The sequence below is a fragment of the Budorcas taxicolor genome, chromosome 10, assembly GCF_023091745.1.
Source record: "Budorcas taxicolor isolate Tak-1 chromosome 10, Takin1.1, whole genome shotgun sequence".
NCBI classification, from domain to species: domain Eukaryota; kingdom Metazoa; phylum Chordata; class Mammalia; order Artiodactyla; family Bovidae; genus Budorcas; species Budorcas taxicolor.
This window is the reverse complement of record NC_068919.1, coordinates 13,690,650-13,710,765: the sequence shown is the minus strand read 5'-3', so window position 1 is coordinate 13,710,765 and position 20,116 is coordinate 13,690,650. Positions and strand designations below refer to the sequence as shown.

General features: G+C 52.2%; 1 protein-coding gene across 1 annotated transcript in view; it reads right to left on the bottom strand.

The window, feature by feature from the left end:
* SMAD6 (SMAD family member 6) overlaps positions 1-7,326 on the bottom strand; it is a 77,818-nt gene extending 70,492 nt beyond the window's left edge. Inside the window, exon 1 of the mRNA XM_052646847.1 lies at positions 5,765-7,326. Coding sequence (XP_052502807.1) covers positions 5,765-6,581 — 817 coding nt within the window. The 5' untranslated portion in view covers positions 6,582-7,326. The remainder of the gene's footprint in view (positions 1-5,764) is intronic.
* Positions 7,327-20,116: the final 12,790 nt, after the last annotated feature.

Genomic DNA, 20,116 nt, shown 5'->3' with positions numbered 1-20,116 from the left:
AGACCCATAGGGAAAGAGAATTGAAGCCAGTGCTCCATTGTACAGAGGAGAAGGCTGAGGCCTGAATAGGAGAAGTGACTCCCTCAGAGTCTGACAGGGGGCTGGTGCAGAGGCAGAACCAGAGGCCAGGCTTCCTGACCCCCAGCCTCATGCTCTTCCCACCAGCCCCCAACAACTTATCAGAAGGCCTCCGACTCCTGCGTCAGGGTTCCTCTTGCAAACATCTGATTGGCTGAGGCCCAGGCTACACGTGGGCAGGAAGTCTGGACATCTGCCCCCAGATCTGTCCCCAAAAGTGAAATCTGGCAGCGATGGGCTGTGTTGGCTGGAGTCGAGCCACTGTAATCAACCCCAGCATCTCTTCCAGTGGCTGTAACCTGGGACCTGGGAAGGGGAAGAGGGGCTCAAGAAGATCCCCGTCATGGAAGCCACTTAAGCCTTGAGTTACGATACTCACCACCCACAGAAACACCTGAGCTGGGGGCATCTAACACATGAGTGAGGCAAAAAGCAAGTCCACAGACCTGGGAATTGCAAAGCTTTTAGGAGGGACTTTACCAGCACCCCCATCCTCCTCCATTCTAGCAAAACCATCTGCACAGAGACTGGAAGCACATCACTAACTTCCATCCTGCCAAGTCACTTCAGTCGTGTCCGACTCTGTGCGACCCCACAGACGGCAGCCCACCAGGCTCCTCCGTCCATGGGATTTTCCAGGCAAGAGTACTGGAGTGGGGTGCCATTGCCTTCTCCAAACTTCCATCCTAGGCAAGTAAAAAAGAGACTCCACCCCCAAGACACCGGAATTTAGAATATCAGAGGTTCCCCCCAACTCAACTTCTTTTAACTGATGGGGTAAGTTGGGTAGAGGCAGGTAAAGGGCCCATCCAAAGCCACACAGGAAGGCCAAGGTTATTCTACTTCAACTAAGCAAAGGGGGAGGCCAGTTCAGGACCAATACCAAGTTACGTTAAAAAAAAAAAAAAAAAAGTTATCATTCACATACCCTAAGATCCACTCTTTTAAAATATACAATCCAGCGGTTCTTAGTACATTCAGATTTGTGAGACCAACACCACCACCTAATTACAGAACATTTTCATCACCCCAAAAGGAACCCTGCCCCATTCGCAGTCATTCATTCCTCCCAATCCCTAAACCTCAGGCAACCACAAATCTACTTTTTATTTTCATGGGTTTGCCTATTCTGGATATTTCACACCAAAGGCTTCCTATAACATGAGGACTTTTGTATCTGGCTTCCTTCATTTAACATACTGGTTTCCAGGCTCAACCATGCTGTCCTCTCATACTTCATTCTTATTTATGGCTGAATACTATTCCACTGGATGGCTATACCACAATTTGTTTATCCATCTATGAGCTAATGGACATTCGGTTGTTTCCACTGTTTGGTTCTTACGGAATAAATGCTGCTATACACAAACCTCTCACTGGCACCTCCAACACATCAACCCTCCCCGCATGGATCTGGGAAGAGGGAGCCCCAGGTCAAGAACTCAGGTGGGACAGAAGGTCTGAAGAGACAATGTAAGGTGCCTCCAGGCCCTCTGTCAGCACTCCCCTCTTAGAAGCTACCTTAGTACTTAGAAATCTTGTGCTGATTTCCGAATAATAACTTTTGTGCTCTAAACTTCAAGGGGAGCGCTCTTAGGGCTCTACAGGCCCCTTGGAAAGAAACGATCATGGGCAGGAGGAAGGGAGGGAGGGAGGAAGTTGGCGAGGGGAGAGAGAGAAAGAGATCAGAAACTCCAGCCTCTGCAGACAGCCAGCCTCAGACATTAACTTCAGGAATCGCCTCCAACTTCCTTCAGAAGTGAGAGCAGTCAGCCAGGGGCCGAGGGTATCAGAAGGCTAACACTCAACCCAGTTCAGGTTAGTTCAGCTCAGCCCAGACAAGCCTCTGGTTAGCCCCCAGGGGGTACTGAGCCTTTGGGATCTAGACCCTAACTGCAAAGCCAGAAGAGTTCACAGCCTCTCCCACTGCCTGGTAAGGTTTCAACTGGAGACATTACCTTCCACCCCATCTGTGCAGCCTAGCATCTTCTTAGGAAAGGTTCACGTGCCTTCCTGGGCCTCCCAGTTTTCACCCTCCGGAGGAGTGGCCTCCCGGGTGCCTGTCCCCTCCACCCCCAGAACCTGAGGGATCAACCCCAAGCCCTGGGGTGGGAGAAGCCGAAAAGAAGCTCTTGGCGCTTTAAGGCCGGCGGAGCCTAATTGCCCAGATTCCCCCGGCAGCCAGATAAACAGCGCAGCCGGCTGGCGCCAGCAAGAGGCAAACTGCACATTATCACCCCTTCCTCACCTCCAAGGAGGAGCTCCGAGGAGCAGGGCGGGCAGGCCGAGGGGCCGCCAGAGGGGCGGGGCGGGGGCTTGGAAGCCCAACTTGAAATTGATCTCATTTCAAAGGGATAATGCCAGGCCAAATAAAAGGCAAACTTTCTAGCCCATTCTAATTCCTATAGTCCTGGCCTGGGAACCCTGTGTTTTCCTAGGCGGCCTCCTCCAGTCGTTCAGAAGTTCTCTCCCTAGCTCTGTCTCTTTCCCTGGCGCAATTTGGATAATAGTAATTTACTGAATATAATTACAGAAAAAAAAAAGTGGTGAAGCAAAGAGCAGGAGATTTATTCCAAAGTTAATGGATACTTTCGGGAGAAAGGAGCTCTATAAACACAGGTTAGAACTGTGATTAAAGTATTTCTCCACATTTCCGTCCACATAGGCACCAAGCTCAGCTAACTGGCTTTTCCTGGGACAGAAAGATATACCAGAAGGAGGGAAAGCCAGGGCTTGAGTCCCACGGGAGCAGGAAGCCCAGGGCAGAGCTAGGTATGGGGGACCCCACTTTCTGAGACAAGCATGAGGGAGAGGGCGGGTGTAACCTGGAATCCACCCATCGGGCTTCAAGGATGCTGTTGGCCCCCTTGCTTTACAGATGAGAAAAGAGGCCTGAAGAAAACTGGCCCCAACGCCCCAAAGCAAGCAGAAGGATGGAGCAGCGCTTGCTCTGAGCAGCAGCGAGTCACACTGCCCAGAGTGGGGCCGCCTGTCACTAGGGATCCCTCCTAGGGGGCACTGGGGTGCAAGTGGGTGTCCCTCAGTTGGCCTGCTGAGTATTCCAGCCTACTCTCTGTGTGTCTGCTGGCCCCGGTGCCCCAGCCCTCTCCCCCAGGGGCCTGGAAGGAGCAGTCTCCTTATCAGGACGCGCACGGCTGAGCTCCAGCTATGCACCCTCCCAGCTCAGGGAGTCAGGCTGGCGGCCAGGAGGCGGAGGTGGGGTGGGCAGCAAAGAGCACCGCACACCCCCCCCCTCCCGCCCGCCAGACCCCCAGTTCTCAGTCCTGGTGGCTTAAGCCATCAGGCAGAGGATGAAGCAAAAGGGTCAATCTGGTGCCTATAGGACACTCGTCCCCAGACCACCAGTCCTCCCAAATCCCCCTGGTGTGGCTTGAATGGGGGGGGTGGGGTGGGCCGGGTGCAGCACTGAGCTAGTGAAGAAGCTGGAGAACAGGCACAGCCCCTGCAACAGCGCCTCCTTCTGGGAGAAGGAGAGGAGTCAAGTGCCAATGCTGAGTCTGGAACTTGATGTCGAGAATTTTCTAGAGCCAATCCCACTGACCCATAGGGAGACAGAGAGGGGAGATTACTCCCCCTCCAAGGTCAAGTTGTCATACTGGCAGGACACAGCCTAGGACCAGGTCTGTGGGTCAGAACCAGTCCACTGCAGTTTGCCCTTTAACTTAACACTGCTCAAGTTCACCAAATTCAAACCAAGACTTATCCAAAAAGTATGGGCAGGGTGGGTCCTGCCTGTTTCCAATCTCTTCATCCCATCTCTTCCCAACCACGCACCTGAACTTGCCTGGCACCTTGACTCTCAGCAGGTCCCCTCCACTTCCCCTGCAACACTCATGTCCCTTTACCACCCAGCCTGCAAGGCTGCTAGAGGTGCTCCTGTCACATGCACACCCCAGACGCCCGGCCTGGCCCTACTTCCCCCATCTCTGTCCCATCTCTCCTCTGACCCCTACCCAAAGATTCTGTTTCTTGAGGGCATGGATGCTACTCATATTTCCACTCTCCCCACTACATCACCCAGCGTGGTCCCTGGCACAGGGTAAGTGCTCAACAAATATCCCCTAGCAGACTGATGCAGTGAGAAAGAAAATGGCCAGCAGGGCCTTCTGAAAGAGCAGAGGGAACCCCACAAATTCTCTCCCACTGAAAAAAAAAGGGACCAGGAACAGAGCAACCACAATTAGGTCCTACTCCTCAGAGGCAGGGAGGAGTCAGAGAAGAAAAGTGGGAAAATCCACTTCCAGGGGAAGCTGTTAGAGAGGAACAAGGAACACAAAAGGCCCGCAGTGGGCCACAGATAAGGGACTGACCAAGCCCCTGAGAATTTGGCCTGGAATGACCATATGAGGAGCAGGCAGTCAGATCAACGCTGCCTCTCCCCAGCCCCCTTCAGTGCTCTCTCTTCAGGAACCACCGCTGAAGCACCGTCCTTCCCCTCCAGCCACCACCCCAGACATAAACAAGACACCTGGGACACATCCATGCTTCTAGCCCCGCCCTTCCCTTCCACACTGGGAGTCAGAAGACCTGTGTGATCTGACCCTCTTAAACGCCCCCAGGCTGGGTGTTGTCTCTCCCAAGAAGGGCCAGACTGGAAGAACTCAGGGCCTGCCCAGACCCAACACCCCTGCAGAACACCCCTCTTCCCCCCCTTACCCCGAACCCCCCGCCATGCCACCTAAGATGCATACACCCAGACGATGCTACAGGCTAAAATGTGCAATCCCTGTAGTGCAAGGGGAAGGGGGTGAGGATGCAGGAGTCTCCATCTGTCCTCACCTCTGCTCCAGCATACAGAGCCTGCTCAGGTAAGCAGGACTGGGTAGATCACGTGTACAGAAAATCCCAGGAACAGAACAAAGGGGAGCGGTTCTCAAAGGTACTAAAATAGCCTGCTTCCTTCCCTAGCTACACACCTCCAGGACTCTTTTGATTCTCTAGAAAAGCTGGACACAGAATAGAGAATGATGATGACAGAAGGCCATGCATTTGACACCCAACGGATTCTGGAAACAATCAGAACAAGACGGTGGTCTTCACTCTGAGAAAGGCTACCCTGCCAAAGCTTTGCTCCAAAGTATAGACAGGAACAAGTGGGACATTTACGAAAACCTTTGACTCCAGCCATGAACTGTCTCCACCAGAATTTACAACTTGCATCTACTTGGATCCGACAAAGTATAACACAGGTATAGGCATATGCACACAAATGTCTCAGGCCACGGCTCGGACTTGGGGTTAATGCACTGGGGGGTGGGGGGTGTCTTTGGCCTCTCCTAGACCTGCCCTTCTCTCCTACTGTCTACAAAGTTGGGGTCTGCCTTAAATCCCTGAAGCCGCACAGAGCAAAGTGCAATGAGCACCTTTCTGAGTTTGTTTAGTCGCCAAGTCGTGTCCGACTCTTCGCGACCCCATGGACGGCAGGGCGCCAGTCTGAGTTTGCTGAAGCCTTAGATGAAGTTGCCGTTTGATGTGTGCGCCCACATACCCACTACCCGGTTTTGCTGCCAGGATGAGGCGCCTCCACTGGGAACTCCCACGCTCCGGGGAACCCGGGGGCACACCCGCAGCTTCGCCCTCCCTCCCGAGAGTCCAGGGGAGAGAGAAGGCCACGGAAGGTGGCTGGACGGGAACCGCGAGGACCCGCAGGGCGCGGCGTGCTCACCTGGCCCGCAGAGCCGGCTGAAATGGTAGGGGTTGCAGCACACGGTGGGGCCGTCGGCGGCGGCGGCGAAGCTGTGGCAGCCGCACAGGGGCTTGAGCTCCACGGCGTGCTGCAGGTCGGGCCAGCGGAAGAGGCGTCCGAGCAGCAGCTGCGGCGGCGCGGGCTGGCCGCCCAGGCGGAGGTCGGCGCGCGGCACCAGCACGCAGCCGCCCGGCACGCCGCCGCGGGACTCCACCGCCTCCAGCAGCGTGTCCAGCGAGCGCTCCTTGAGCCGCTTCAGCAGCGAGTACGTGACCGTCTTGAGTTCCTGCTCCAGAAGCAGCAGCCGCGAGCGGGCTTCGCGACTCCGCCCGCCGCCCTCCGGCTCCTGGGCCGCCCCGACCAGGGGTTCGCCGGCTTCTCGGGGAGCTCCGGCGGCGTCCCGCTCCGAGAAGAGACAGCAGGTCACCGTCTCGCAGTCACTTTCGGGCAGCCAGCCCTGGCCTCCCGGCTCCCCCACGTCCAGCGAGGAGCCCCCAGAGCCGGCCCCCGGCTCGGACATGGGCCTCGGGGGGCCCCCTGAGCGCCGGCGTCTCCCAGCGCCTTGGGCGCCTCGCTGTCCCACCGCGTCCCGGGGCCGCCGCAGGGCTACCGGGCGGACTTCGGGGCGGCCACAGCCTCCGCCTTCTCGTGCCCGCGCGGCCGGCTCAGCTCGGCTGCCCACGCTCCCATCCTCTTCGCCACCGCCGCCGCCGCTGCCGCCGCCTTCCTCCCGGTCGGGGACCACACGACTTCGCCAAAGTCGCCGCACCAGCCCCGAGCGTTTGGACCTGAACATACGATATCCTTTGGCGCCGGGGGAGGGGGGGGAGGCGGTCTCCGGTTACCGGGGGTCCGTTTCCTCAGCGAGGCGCCGGCTGCGCGGGCCGCAGCCCCACATGAAGCTCTGCCGCAGGGCGCCGTGCAAACCGCGCACAGCCTGTCGTCGAAGGGGCACCGCAAGGCTGCAACATGAGGGAGCTCGCCGGGGCTGGACGGCGGGGAACGCGCGCACGCCGATCCGCAGTCCGCGCCCGGCCCGCGGCTACATGGACCCCGGCGGCCGGGAGGCTCAGCAACTCCAGCCCCGGCGCTTTAGAGAGACTGCAGGCGGCGCGCCGCCAGAAAGACCCCGCATGGGCCGGCGAGCCTTCAAAAGTTGCGCGGCTGGTCCATGAGCACAAAGCACTCGAGCTGAACTCCCCAAATGTGTCTGGAAAGCCCTGCCTTTAAAACCCAAGCGCTTCACTACATGGGTTTTTCCTGCAGGATCCGAAAGGCAGGCTTGTTGATGATACCCTCGGCTTCCTTCTTTCTCCCTGCAAAAAGAAAAGGGGAAAAAAAGGAAAGGAAGAAAAAGAACCCCAAACAAAACCAAAATCCCTGGAATTGCATGCACGAAAGGCCAACTCTGTCTCAGGTCCCAGGCGCTAGATGCACTTGGAGCGAATTTCTCCTGAACGCGGTGTCAACACATGAGTGGAAACTGTAAAAATCCCAAAGAGCTGCTGGGAATCCTTAATTAAAATGCAATCCACCGAGGCAGAGGTCATAGCCCGCCCCACGCCGCATTCGGACGCCCAGGACGCTGCGGCTGCAGAGGTCGCCCCCCTCCCCCTCCACAAAAAGTGCCTCCCGGTGGCCCCGCGGTCCCGGCGAGGTCTGGCGAGGCAGCGCCCGGCGGCTCTTTCTCTCGGCTCGACTCCCTCGCTCGCTCCCCCACTCGGCTCTCTCTCTCTCTTTTTTGTTCTCCTCAAACGCACACTGAGGGCCCCCGGAGGAGCGCCGCGGAGTCATTGGCTGCCTCCCATCATATGCCAGTCTAGACACTTTGGCGGCTCCGCGGCGCTGATTGTTGCGCAAACAAGGTTTCAAGTTTCTTAACTCTTAAAGGAGAACACGTCCCATTGCAGGGCCCGAGGCTCCAAGGGGCTGGCTCCCGGGGCGGGCCGAGCCCCGGCCCCCGCCCCACGCTTGCCCCAGCACCACCCCCCTCCCCCGCCCAGGGCCTGACAGCGCCCACGGCCGGCTCTCTGGCTCGCGTGCGCCGCGGGCACAGATGCGAGCGCGCGCGCGCGCACACACTCACACACACGGTTACACAAACCACGGGCAGGCTGGCTGCGCGAGAGTTTGGTGGACCCACTGAGACTCGGACGCAAACGGGGCGCTTTGCCTCTCCTTGGCTTGTGCACAAACTTCAAACACACGTTGCACTTTAGAATTGGTACAAACCCCTATCCCAGGGAAGGCTAATAAAAATGGGTGTGCGTGTGTGCTTTCCTGGCTTACGTTTTTTGGCAGTAGGGGGCGGCTGATTTGTTGGGGTGGCGGGATCTAACGTGATAGCACGAGGTTTCCACACCCCTGCTCAAAGTCGGGGGTAGTCTGCTGGGCCAGTCGGGTGGCGTGGGATACCTCACGCAGAGGGACTCTAGGCTTGCTCGAGGTAAGGAGTTACGGAGGGTGGGGTGGCGGCGGGGAACTTCTTCTCTCGGGCTCCTTTCGGTCGCCAAGTCTTTCCCTCAGAGCTAGGCCGGCCGCCAGCCGTCCGGGCCCCCTCGAGGCTGGGTAACTTCTCCACCCGCTTTCCTTCTCCAATTTATTCTCTGCACCACAAAGAGGGGTGTGGGTAGGGCTCGTGATTTCCCCAGCGACGTTTCACCATGGAAATGGGAGTGGGTTGGGGGCCAGATCCCTTCTGATCCCGGGCAAGCTGGTGGGGGCGCGGTGGCAGCAGCGGACCGCCTGGCGCGGGAAGGGTTAAGGCCGCTCTTGCCCCTGGAGCCGGCGCGGCGGGGTACCTCCTCGGGCGCGCTCTCTCGTCCGAGGGTGGCAAAAGTTCAAGCTTGTAAAGTCGGGATTGGCCCCGAGCGGAGGGAAAAAAGGCCTGGTCCCCCCTCCCTCTCCGGGCGCGGCGCCGATTGGCCCGGCCACGGGGCGGGCGCCGCCCTCTCCCGGGCGCGCGGCGGCACCGCCCCCGGCGTGGCGCCCCGCCCCTTTCCGGGCAAGAGCCCGGCCCCGCACTGAATGAAATAAATTCCGCTACTCTCATTGGCCCGAGGCTGGGCGCCATTCCCCCGCGGGGGCGAAGGGGGCGCCGGCGCGCGGTTCTCGTGTGGGTTCCCACGTGTGGGGCTGGCCGTGTGAGGCAGCCGCAGTGCGAGTCCCCGGGGCCGCCTCGACTTAAGTGTGCGCTGGGGGAAGGGCAGTGTTTGCTGGATGGGCTCACCCTTTGCTGAGCTTTACCTGGACCAGGTACTGTTCAGTCTGCGCCCTCTGGGAGAGGCGGTTACTCTGGCGAATGGAGGGTCGGGCTTAGAAGCTTCCTCACCCGCATCCCCTTCTGCGTTAGCCAAGACAGAATAGCTGTCTGTCTTGGCCTCATTTTCTCGTTTGAAAAACGGAGATGATGATGCCTGTCCTGCGTTTTCACGGGACCATGAAGCCCCTATGAGATAAGTGCATGGAAAGTGTACAAATCGCAAGCAAACAGGGTGAATTTTCACAAGTGAACAAAACACCAGTGTAAGCAATACGGAGAGGACAACGGACCTTGAGGCCTCTTTTCAGTCACTTCTGTCCCCTGGGGAAATTAGTGCGTCTTAAAATAGGAGGAGAAATTTAATGTAAAGTGTTTTATCAGGGTATCCGCTGGTTTGGCTGTGGATTATAATAGCAGCTTGCGCTTACCGTGGGCAAGGCCATGTTTCAAGCATTACAGAGATTTTAGTCATTCTCACAACAGCCCTGATAGATACTATTACCTCCATTTCACAGGTAAGTAAACTGAGGAAGAGGAATTAATCATTGACATGAAGATAGTCTTCAAAGTGCTAAAATAATGCTAACACCACAGAGACATCAGCCGGTATGTGCGCTCACCCTGACAGCAAGGAAGTGATGTGGGTCTGTGTTGCCAGAGCATATCCTTGAGAACAATGCTTTTCAAACCGGTCCATTGGACCTGCTGAATCAAAGCATTGTGGGGTAAGGCCCCAGACTCCATTTAACAACACTTTGGGGGTAGGCATAGTTATTAACCATTAACTTATAGTTAAGGACACTGAGGCACAAAGACCTAGTAACTTGTACAAGCTCGTATTTAGTGGCAGAGGCTGGATTTCAACCCAGCCAGTTTGGGGGAAGGGGTGTATGTGACGGGAATCTAAAGGGAAAGGACAGCAAGCAGACAGATTACCCCTCAGGGCTTCCACAAATGCTCAACACCTACCCCTGGAGTCAAACCATGTCTCCTTCCCCCTCCATTCCCCAATTCCTCCCTGAGGTACCAGGACATTCCTTTCTGAAGGGTTGCTGGGGGAGCACCCTGAGGGATGTCAGGTCTGTCTGGGGCCTCAGACCAAGGAAAGACTGAAACAGAAACCTCCCTGGGGAGGGCTGCCTTCTTTCCTGAGCAGTAATTTGGACAGAGTTTGCCTTCTGCTCACCCAGAGATGAGGCATTGGGGGTGGGGTGCCTTTAGGTGCCAGCTAGATGGCACCTGAAGAGCACGGAAACCAGAGTGTGGTAGGCCTGAGTTCAGGACTGATCCTGCTTAACCTCCCTCGGCTCTATAAGCCTTGGGGTGGGAATAGGAATCGTGCCACAGATGGTAACCAAAGTTCAATGACATGAGGTCCCAGAGGCATCCCTCATTCCAGGAAGACCACGTCTCAATAGCAATAATATCAGGAAAGAAAGGATGGTGACAGTCAGCCCTCTTGTCCTTGGATTTCCAGGGCCCATCCAGCCTGGCCTGCGGCTGCCTGTGTCGTGACCACTAGAGGGTGCGTGTGGCAGTGCCCAGAGGGCAGGGCCTCAGAGCTTCAGCCTTAGGTGGTGGTTGTTCAGTTGCTAAGTTGTATCCAACTCTGCAACCCCGTGGGCTGTTGCAGCACACCAGGCTCCTCTGTCCTCCACTTGTCTCCAGAATTTGCTCAAATTCATGTCCATTGAGTTGGTGAAGCTATCTAACTATCTCATCCTCTGTCACCCCCTTCTCCTTTTGCCTTCAAGCTTTCCCAGCATCAGGGTCTTTTTCAATGAGCCGACTCTTCCCGTCAGGTGGCCAAAGTACTGGAGCTTCAGCATCAGTCCTCCCAATGAATCTTCAGAGTTGATTTCCTTTAGGATTGACTGGTTTGATCTTGCTTTCTCAAGAGTCTTCTCCAGCAGCCTAAGGACACCTTTGTAAACCACCCCTCTGGAGAACAAGCTCAGATTTCCTGGGGGTATGGGAAGGGAGAAATGTAGGGTCCTAGCTGCTGCTACCCAGGTTTCCACAGTCAGGTTACTCACAAAGTAACTCACGAAGAAGTAACTCTGACCCCTCAGATTCAAATCTGCTCCTTCCCTGTTGTTCTAATATTCCCCCAAAGTACCCTGTGTTTTCTCACAGTTAATAAACCCATACGACCTGATCACAATTCTCCTCTGTCTCTGGAATGTAAGTGTCATGTGGTTAGAGATGGGGAAACTGTCAGGCACAGGCCACCCACAGCCCCACTGAGCGAGTCAGAAACAGGCCATTTGATGCCCCTCTGTCTGTACCATCGGGCTTCCCTGGTGGCTCAGATGGTAAAGCATCTGCCTGCAATGCGGGAGACCCGGGTTCAATTGCTAGGTCGGAAAGATCCCCTGGAGAAGGAAATGGCAACCCACTCCAGTACTTTTGCTTGGAAAATTCCATGGATGGAGGAACCTGGTAGGCTGCAGTCCATGGGGTCACCAAGAGTCGGACACAACTGAATGACTTCACTCTCACTCTCACTCTGTCTGCACCATCAGAGAAGCTAATTCACACAAGACTTACCCCATTTCTTCTCCCCAGTCTTTAGCATAACACCTGTCACATAATGGGCATTTTATATCTGCGACATGCTTCGTTTAAAACCCCTTGCTTCAAAAAAAAAATTAAAAAAAAAAAATAAAACCCCTTGCTTCACCAAGCTCCATGCTCATGATCATCTGGAGCAAACACTTATTTGCACTATCTCATCAAATCCCCCCAGATTTTGTTCCTGTTCTTACAAAATCACTTTTAAAGCAAACAGAGAGGTTATGTAATTTGTCTTTGGTCACACAACCAAGAAGTGACAGAGATGGAACTTGAACCCAGGGCCGCTTGAGTTGAGTGTTCTCCTTCTTAGTATCTGGCCCTAAAAAAGGAAACACGGTCTTTTGTCTTTGGGATGTTTCCATGCCTCTGCATGCTAAGTCGCTTCTGTGTGTTTGACTCTTTGCGACCCTATAGACCATAGCCCACCAGGCTCCTCTGTCCAAGGGAGTTTCCAGGCAAGAATACTGGAGTGGGTTGCCATGCCTCCTCCAGGGGATCCTCCCAACCCAGGGATCAAACCTGCAACTTTTATGCCTCCTGCGTTGGCAAGCGGGTTCTTTACCACTAGCGCCACCTGGGAAGCCTGGATGTTTCCACATTAGCTAGGAATTCACAAGGCATGAAAGAGCAGAAAGAACACAAGGCAGAACTTGGTGGTGGGAAGAGCCAGGCTCTAGGGGCTACTGCTTATGAACAGAGGCATCACAGACAGAGTCTGGCTGCCTCTTGCTATGGTGAGATGGACTGGCAGGGAGACTGAGTCATCCCAGCCCACTTCACAGAAAACTAATGGATAAATCAAGGCTTCTCTTATTAATTCTCAGGAAAACAACTATAGGCCCAACAACAACTGGCTAAGTGGTATCATCTGCCCCTTTAGAAGGTTAAATCTCGTTGGTCAATGTGGTCCCAAGTGGGAGAGCATGGGTACCCTTTGGGGATGGATAACCCTTCTGAGACTGATGAATGCTGCAGACCCTTTCTGTCTTGAAGAATGCACACAGGCATGTATTCACCCACATGACACATACTCATCTAGTTCCTACTGGGTGCCAGGCCATGTTCCCAGTGCTGGGGATGCTTCAGTAAGCAAAACACAAAAATTCCTGAACTCAAGGAGTCCAGTGGGAGGACAGACAGACCATAAACAAAATAATCGTATCCAGCATCTTGGAAGATAAATGTGCCAATGTTAAAAATAAGAAGAGACAAATGCCAGGAGAAAGTGGATGTGGTTCAGAGAAAGTGGTCAGGGGATACTTCTCTGGGAAGGTAGCATTTGAGCAAGGTCTTGATGGTGACACTGTCTGACACTATCTGACACTATCTGGGAGATGAATGTTGCTCAGAAAACAGCAAACGCAAAGGCCCTGAGGTGGGAGTGTGCCTTGCATATCCCAGGACCATCAAAGAGGTCATGAAATGAGACAAGTACTGTGGGAGGTGGGGGGCATGCAGATTATAGGGTACCCGGGCCATTGGTGGGTCTTGGGCTTGTCCTGTGAGCTGGGAGCCCCTGGAGGTTCTGAGAAGAGGGCCACGGTCTGCCTTCTGTTTGACTGGCTCCCCCTAGTTGCCACACAGAGAATAGATGGCAGGGCAGAGATTGCGGCCTGGTGGGAGATGGTTGCAGTGGCCCAGGAGAGGCCATGCTGGCATGGGGAGGAAGGGTCAGATCCTGGACATATCTGAAGATAGAACCAGTGTGACTTGCTGTTACACAGACTTGAGAGTGTGAGAGAATGTCTGAACAGTGTAGACACCTTACGCTTATTTACTTAATTTTAAAAATCAGTTCACCACTTTTATTTAGCCTTGTCACAAGCAGTAATAGCCATGGCGTCACAAATGTGCTAGTTAAATTTATGACTTTAAGATAGATACATAAAGGGACTTCCCTGGTGGTTCAGTGGCTGAGATGCTACGCTCCCAATGCAGAGGGCCTGGGTTTGATCCCTGGTCAGGGAACTAGTCCCACATCCCACAGCTGAGAGTTCACATGCCACAGCTAAAAACTGGGTCAGCCAAATTTAAATTAAAAAAAAAAAATATATATATATATATATATATATAATGATAGGGGCTTCCCTGGTGGCTCAGTAGTTAAGAATCTACCTGCCAATGCAAGAGACAGATTCGATTCCTGGTCCGGGAAGATTCCACATGCCACAGAGCAGCTACGTCCATGGACTACGGCCACTCAGCCTGTGCTCCAGAGCCTGGAGGCGCAACTACGGAGCCCACGTGCCAAGCTACTGAAGCCCATGTGTCCTAGAGCCTGTGGTTCACAATAAGAGAAGCCACTGCAAGTCTGTGCACCACAACTAGAGAAAAGCATGCACGGCCACAAAGAGCACAGCCAAAAGTAAATACATTTTAATAATAATAATAATGAAACAAATATATAAAATCAGGAATCCCTAGAGTCCACTGGTAAGGGCTCCACGCTCTCATTGCCGAGGGCCCAGGTTCATTCCCTGGTTGGGGAACTAAGATCTCACAAGCTGCACAGTGTGACCAAACAAATTTTAAAAATAAAGCATTTCTTACAAAATAAATACATATATACATAATACATTAAAAAATAGGTGGTTTATCTGTGTATCACCTGAATTATCCTAATAACCATCTGAATACATGCATTGTTGGGAACGCCGGTTTAACGAATTCCTAATTTCACCTACTTTTAGGCTTTTTTGTTTGCTCACATCTTACTTTCTCTCAGAAGGACTTTTCCTGGTCCTGTCTACAATTATGGAACCTATTATTACCACAGCCTCTATGAATCAAATGCCGACTTTACCATTACCACTCCAGGCAGCCTATGCTTGGGCAGCACGGGGTAATGGTTCTTAACCATCATTTTGTTGAACCAAACAGACCTGGGTTCAAACCCTGTTCAGTTACCTCTCAGTTGTGTGACCATAGGCAACCTCCTTAACTTCCTAAAACAAACCCCAATTGGGTGCTATTATTACTCCCAGGTTAGAGACTATACATGGGGAGCCTGACACTTAACTGGTAATAATAATATTGGGAGGTTGTTTTGAAGATTCAAAGGCTTAGTCCAGTGTCTGGCACCTAGTAGGTGCTCAGCACATGGGAGATGTTGTCTTCCCAGGCAACGCAGTGGTAAAGAATCGCCTGCCAATGCAGAAGGCGCAAGAGATGCAGGTTCGATCCCTGGGTGGGAAGTATCCTGTGGAGAAGAAAACAGCAACCCACTCCAGTATTCTTGCCTGGGAAATCCCATGGACAGAGCCTGGTGGGCTGCAGTCCATGGGGTCGCAAACAGTCAGACATAACCTGGCAACTGAGCACGCACATTAGCTAAATAAGCAAGGAGTTAGTTGTTTTATTTAACCTCTGGGAGACTCAATTTCCTCATCGATAAAATGGGCCTGCTTGACTGTGGCAGGAATAAAGTCTTGGCACCCTGTGGAACTCAGCAGCTCCTGGGAACCTAGAGAAACTGCCCTTCCCAATGTTGCTGGTCACACCCCTTGCGCTGCCCTTAACCCTCCACTATCTAAATAGTCTAAACAGCTCAGAACAGGACAGGGAGGGGAGCCAGAGGAGATTCTAGAACCAGAAAAAGAGTGATTTGTCCAAGATCACAGGGCCGCTTGGAGGGAGTCAGAGGTTGACCTGAGGTTTTCTAGCTCCGAAGGCTCTTTGCCCCTTATCCCGGTGCCTAAGGCTTCTCACCCTAACTGTGCAGTGGATACAGAACAGGAGATAAAAGGGCAGCCTTGGGGTCAGACTGCCTGGTTTTAATCTTGGCTCTGGCGCTTTCAGGGTGGCCTCGGTCACTTTACCTATCCTCTCCAAGTTTCAGTTTCCTCATCTGTAATATGGATTTAATAATACTAGTACCTACCCTGTAGGATCACTGTATTGACTGATATATATGCAAAGCATTTAGAGCTGCTACTGCTATTTTGCTCCTTGTGAGTGTCATGTGAAAGTGAAGTCGCTCAGTCGTGTCCGACTCTTTACGACCCGTGGACTGTAGCCTACCAAGCTCCTCCGTCCACGGGATTCTCCAGGCAAGAATACTGGAGTGGGTTGCCATTTCCTTCTCCAGGGGATCTTCCCGACCCAGGGATCGAACCCAGGTCTCCCACATTGCAGGCAGACGCTTTAACCTCTGCGCCACCAGGGAAGCCCTTTGCCCTGAACATTATCAGGCTTCAGAAATACCAGGTGAATGAATGAACAGAGGCGTGAATAAGTGAAGTCTTCATCAGCAACAGTCTCCTGGTTGTTAAGAGGGCCAGTGGTAGTTAGACAGAGACCTGGGTGAGGACTGTAGCTTTGCTGCAGTGAAACTGGATTGCCTTCATCCATCCGTCTCAAACTAGGAGAATCCCTCGAAGTCAAAGGATTTTTCTGAAGGGCTAATTTGACTCAAAAAGGTTGGAGAAATTTACTTTTATATTATATTTGCAATGTATCCCATTTTACTATTAAAGCTAACCTAGATGTATCAGGGAATAGTTTGCAAAATGGAGGGGCTTTTTTTTTTCTTTGAACAGAGATGAGAGATTCCTAAAGAATGTCACAATCACTGTGAGCAGCACCGGACTGTGACCCCAGACCTGACCCCCAGCCTGAGCCCAGGCCTCCTGGTGGAGGAAGCTCACTCCCCTTAGCCTTCAGCCAAATCCAGGAGCCCTCGTCTCAGAGACAACGCCCGGGAACAGGGCTCATTTGAGTTCTTGACTGTAATTCAGGGACGTGTTTCTATAGGGCGCTTGCTATGGGTCAAAGGCCTTTCGTGCAAGGAGCCTACCCCTCAGGGCCTGGGAGATTACTGGGTAGTCCTTGTTATTCAGTCATTCCTCCACACCACAGCCAGAAAAAGGTTTCAAGCACTTCTCTCTCATCATGAGGCTCCCAGACTGAGAACCATTCAAGCCCCATGACCCGGAAGGGCAGAATCACTTCCCAGCCCAATTAGGTGTAGGTCCCGTCTCACCTCCCCTCCCATCACGTGGACCCTGAACAAGAGAAGGCCTGCGCCCCAGAACACCCTAAAGGCCCCCTGTTTCCTGTCAACTGACACCCAGCCTTTGCACAAGCTGGTTCACCTGCCTGCAATGCTCTTCCTTCTTTTCTGCCAGTTTTTCCCTCTTCTCCCGAGAGACAGGCCTGTGGCTGCCACCCTTTCGCTCTCCTGGCATCTGCACAGACCTCCTTCCCAGGAACGCAAGTGATTGTCCCAATCTGAGAGGCCCCCAAGAGCAAAGCGTGAATGCTCCTCCCCTCTGTACCCCTAGCACAGCACCCAGGAAGTGCTCCCAAAATTGGGGAGAAGGAATTTAATGTAGATAAATATGGCCACTTTCACCTCCCCATGGAAGTTGTCCCAACTTCCCCTCCCTCGCAGGATTCCTTGGTGGCTCAGTGGTAAAGCATCTGCCTGCCAGTGCAGGAGACACAGGTTTGATCCTTGGGTTGGGTCGATCCCCTGGAGAAGGAAATGGCAACCCACTCCAGTATTCTTGCCTGGAAAATCCCCATGGACAAAGGAGCCTGGCGGGCTACAGTCCATGGGGTTGCAATGAGTTGAGAATGACTTAGCAACTAAACAACAACCCCTCCCTCACAGTGCCCACACCTCTTGATGCTGTGATTCCATTTTATATGCAGACATACACATGTGCTTGCACATAGTGAAATAATGTATATATACAGTTATTTAATGCACAATTGGAAGAGTGGGAGTTATGCTCCATAAGGTGACTTTATAACGAAGAGATTAGAAACAAGGTTATCAATAAAGGATCTAGTTAAATCAATTACTGTATATCATCCAGCTATTGGAAAAGAATGAGGCAGCCCTCAGTATGAAAAGATCAAGATATTAAGTAACTGAAAACAAACAACTCAATGAAAAAATGGTCAGAAGACCTAAATATACATTTCACTGAAGAAATCATCCAGATGGCCAACCAGCACAGGAAAAAATGCTCAACATTGTGAAGTTATTAGAGAAATGCAAATCAAAACCACAAAGTCTGTATCAAAAAACCAGTATCAATCAAATGGTTTTCATCAAAAAGTCTATGAATAATAAATGTTGGAGAGAGTGTGGAGAAAAGGAAGTCTGTCCTACACTGATGGTGGGAATGTAAATGGGTATAGACACTACAGAGAACAGTATGGAGGTTCTTTAAAAAACTAAAAGTAGAACTGCTGTATAATCCAGCAATCCCATTCCTGGGCATATATTTGGAAAAGATGAAAACTCTAATTCAAAAAAATTCATGCACCCCAGTGTTCTTAGCAGTACCATTTACAATAGCCAAGACATGGAAGCAATCCAACTAGAGAGTAGCCTCTGCTTGCCGTAACTAGAGAAGAGCCCCTGCAGCAACAAAGACCCAAATAAATAACATTAAAAAAAATAAGAGATAGAAGAACTGACCACAGTGGGAGAGGGCATCCTGTCTGGCTTCCTGTCTGCATATCGTCTCTTCTCAGCTAGACCGGGACACACTTGTTGCTTTTGTTTACTTCCCAGAGCTTGGTGTACAGAGGGTGTGTAATAAACATTTCTTGCCTCAGTCCCCACTAGCACTCACTGTGCTCTGGGAAGGGTTGGGGGACACAATGGTCAGCAACTTCCAGGACCCAGGACTCTGCACAGGGCTGCATTGTGACTCCACGGTCCCTAGACAATTTTGTCTTCATGGGTACCTTCTTCCATAAAAAAAAAAAATTATTTACAAGTGTTTTGGCATATGTAATTGACATTACATTTGACAAATGTAATCCAGGCTGGATTCATCATTGTATGTTTATCATTATTATTTCTTTTCTTCTGATTTCAAACACAATGAAAACTAAAACATTTTCTAGGCCCCTTAAAATTACCATGGGCCCTAGGCACCGTGTCTGCCATGCCTAATGGGTAAGTGGGCCTGTGCCCTGGGCATGGCTGGTGTTCAGTAATCAGGCACTGCTTCCAGAAGCAGCCTGGCCAGGGAAATGCACGTGGCCTTTGGAACCCTTAAAGGCCTGGGTGTGATCCCAGCTCCAGTCCCTACCCACTGAGGCTCTGAAGGCAATCACTAAGGTTTCCTGAGTTCAGCTTCCTTCCTGCTGAAATGCAATGTTGCCATGAGGATTAGAAATATAACAGAAGATGCTTCATAAATGTCCAATATCATTAGTTGATTTGTCTCCAGGAGGGAGTGGGTGCCCGAAGGTAGCCCAGGGACATGGCTGGCTTGGATGACACCAACCACAGTCAGAAGTCCTGGCCCCTTCAGGAGAGGCAGAAGGGAGGTGGTGGGAGGACATGCATTTACCTGGTTTTAATTATACTCTTGGTATATAAACCCTTATATATGGATATAATCTTTTATATAAGTATATTCATAGACTTTTAGACATATAAAAGATTATATATGAGTGTATATACTGAGTATAAATATATAAGACTATAAATATATATACTAAGTATATATACATTATATACTTATATACAGTATCTATGAAGCTATATACTCAGTATATATCTGGAGCAGATAAAGATTAAAATTCAGAGCCAGGCCTCTGCTCAGGGGTTCTCGGCCTTGACTATGCATTGGAATCACCTGGGAGCTTAAAAAATACTAAAGCTCTACCCCTACCCCAGACCAATCAAATCAGAATATCTAATAGGGGGCTGGGTATGTGGGGTTCTTTTTAAGCTCCCCCAGGTGATTCTAATTTGAAGCAAGGCTGAGCATCCCGGTGGCCATTCCTGTGGATGGAAGGAGTAAGCTGTCTTATCCAGCAGACAACTTCTCACCCCTACAACATCTAAGACCATGAACTCTTAAGTGGCTGCCAGAGGTAGACTGAAAGTGGGGTAAAAGTAACTTGTAGGAGGCCCTTCCAAGGCCCTACACCCATCAGAGTATTCTTTTTCTCTGGGCCAGCCTCCCAAATTGCATAGATTCAGACAGCACCCAGCCTAGAAGCACCCCTGTGGATGCCTCTTTCAGCCCAGAACCTTGCTGGGTCCTGAGACAAGGGACCAGAACATGCCCCCATCTGACAGGGCGGGTAATAAACAAGACAGGGGACCTACCCCCGCAAGCACTAAGTAGGTTTCTCCAGGGCTGCAGACCTGCTCCACTTGAGGCTGCTGCTGCTTAGTTCAGTCGTGTCCGATTCTGTGCAACCCCATGGACTGCAGCCCACAAGGCTCCTCTGTCCATGGGATTCTCCAGGCAAGAATAGTGGATGGGTTAGCCATGTCCTCCTCCGGGGATCTTCTCAACCCAGGGATTGAACCCGGGTCTCCTGCATTGCAGGCAGATTCTTTGCCACTGAGCCACCAGGGAAGTCCCCTCTACTTGAGGACCTGAGTGCTATTCATCTGCACCCCTGAGCCACTCAAGATCTACTGAATTGACATCTCTGGATTAGGCCAGAGGCCGCATCTGTCACTCTCTAGAGGGAATTCTCATGCACAGGTACGTTTCTGAGTCAAG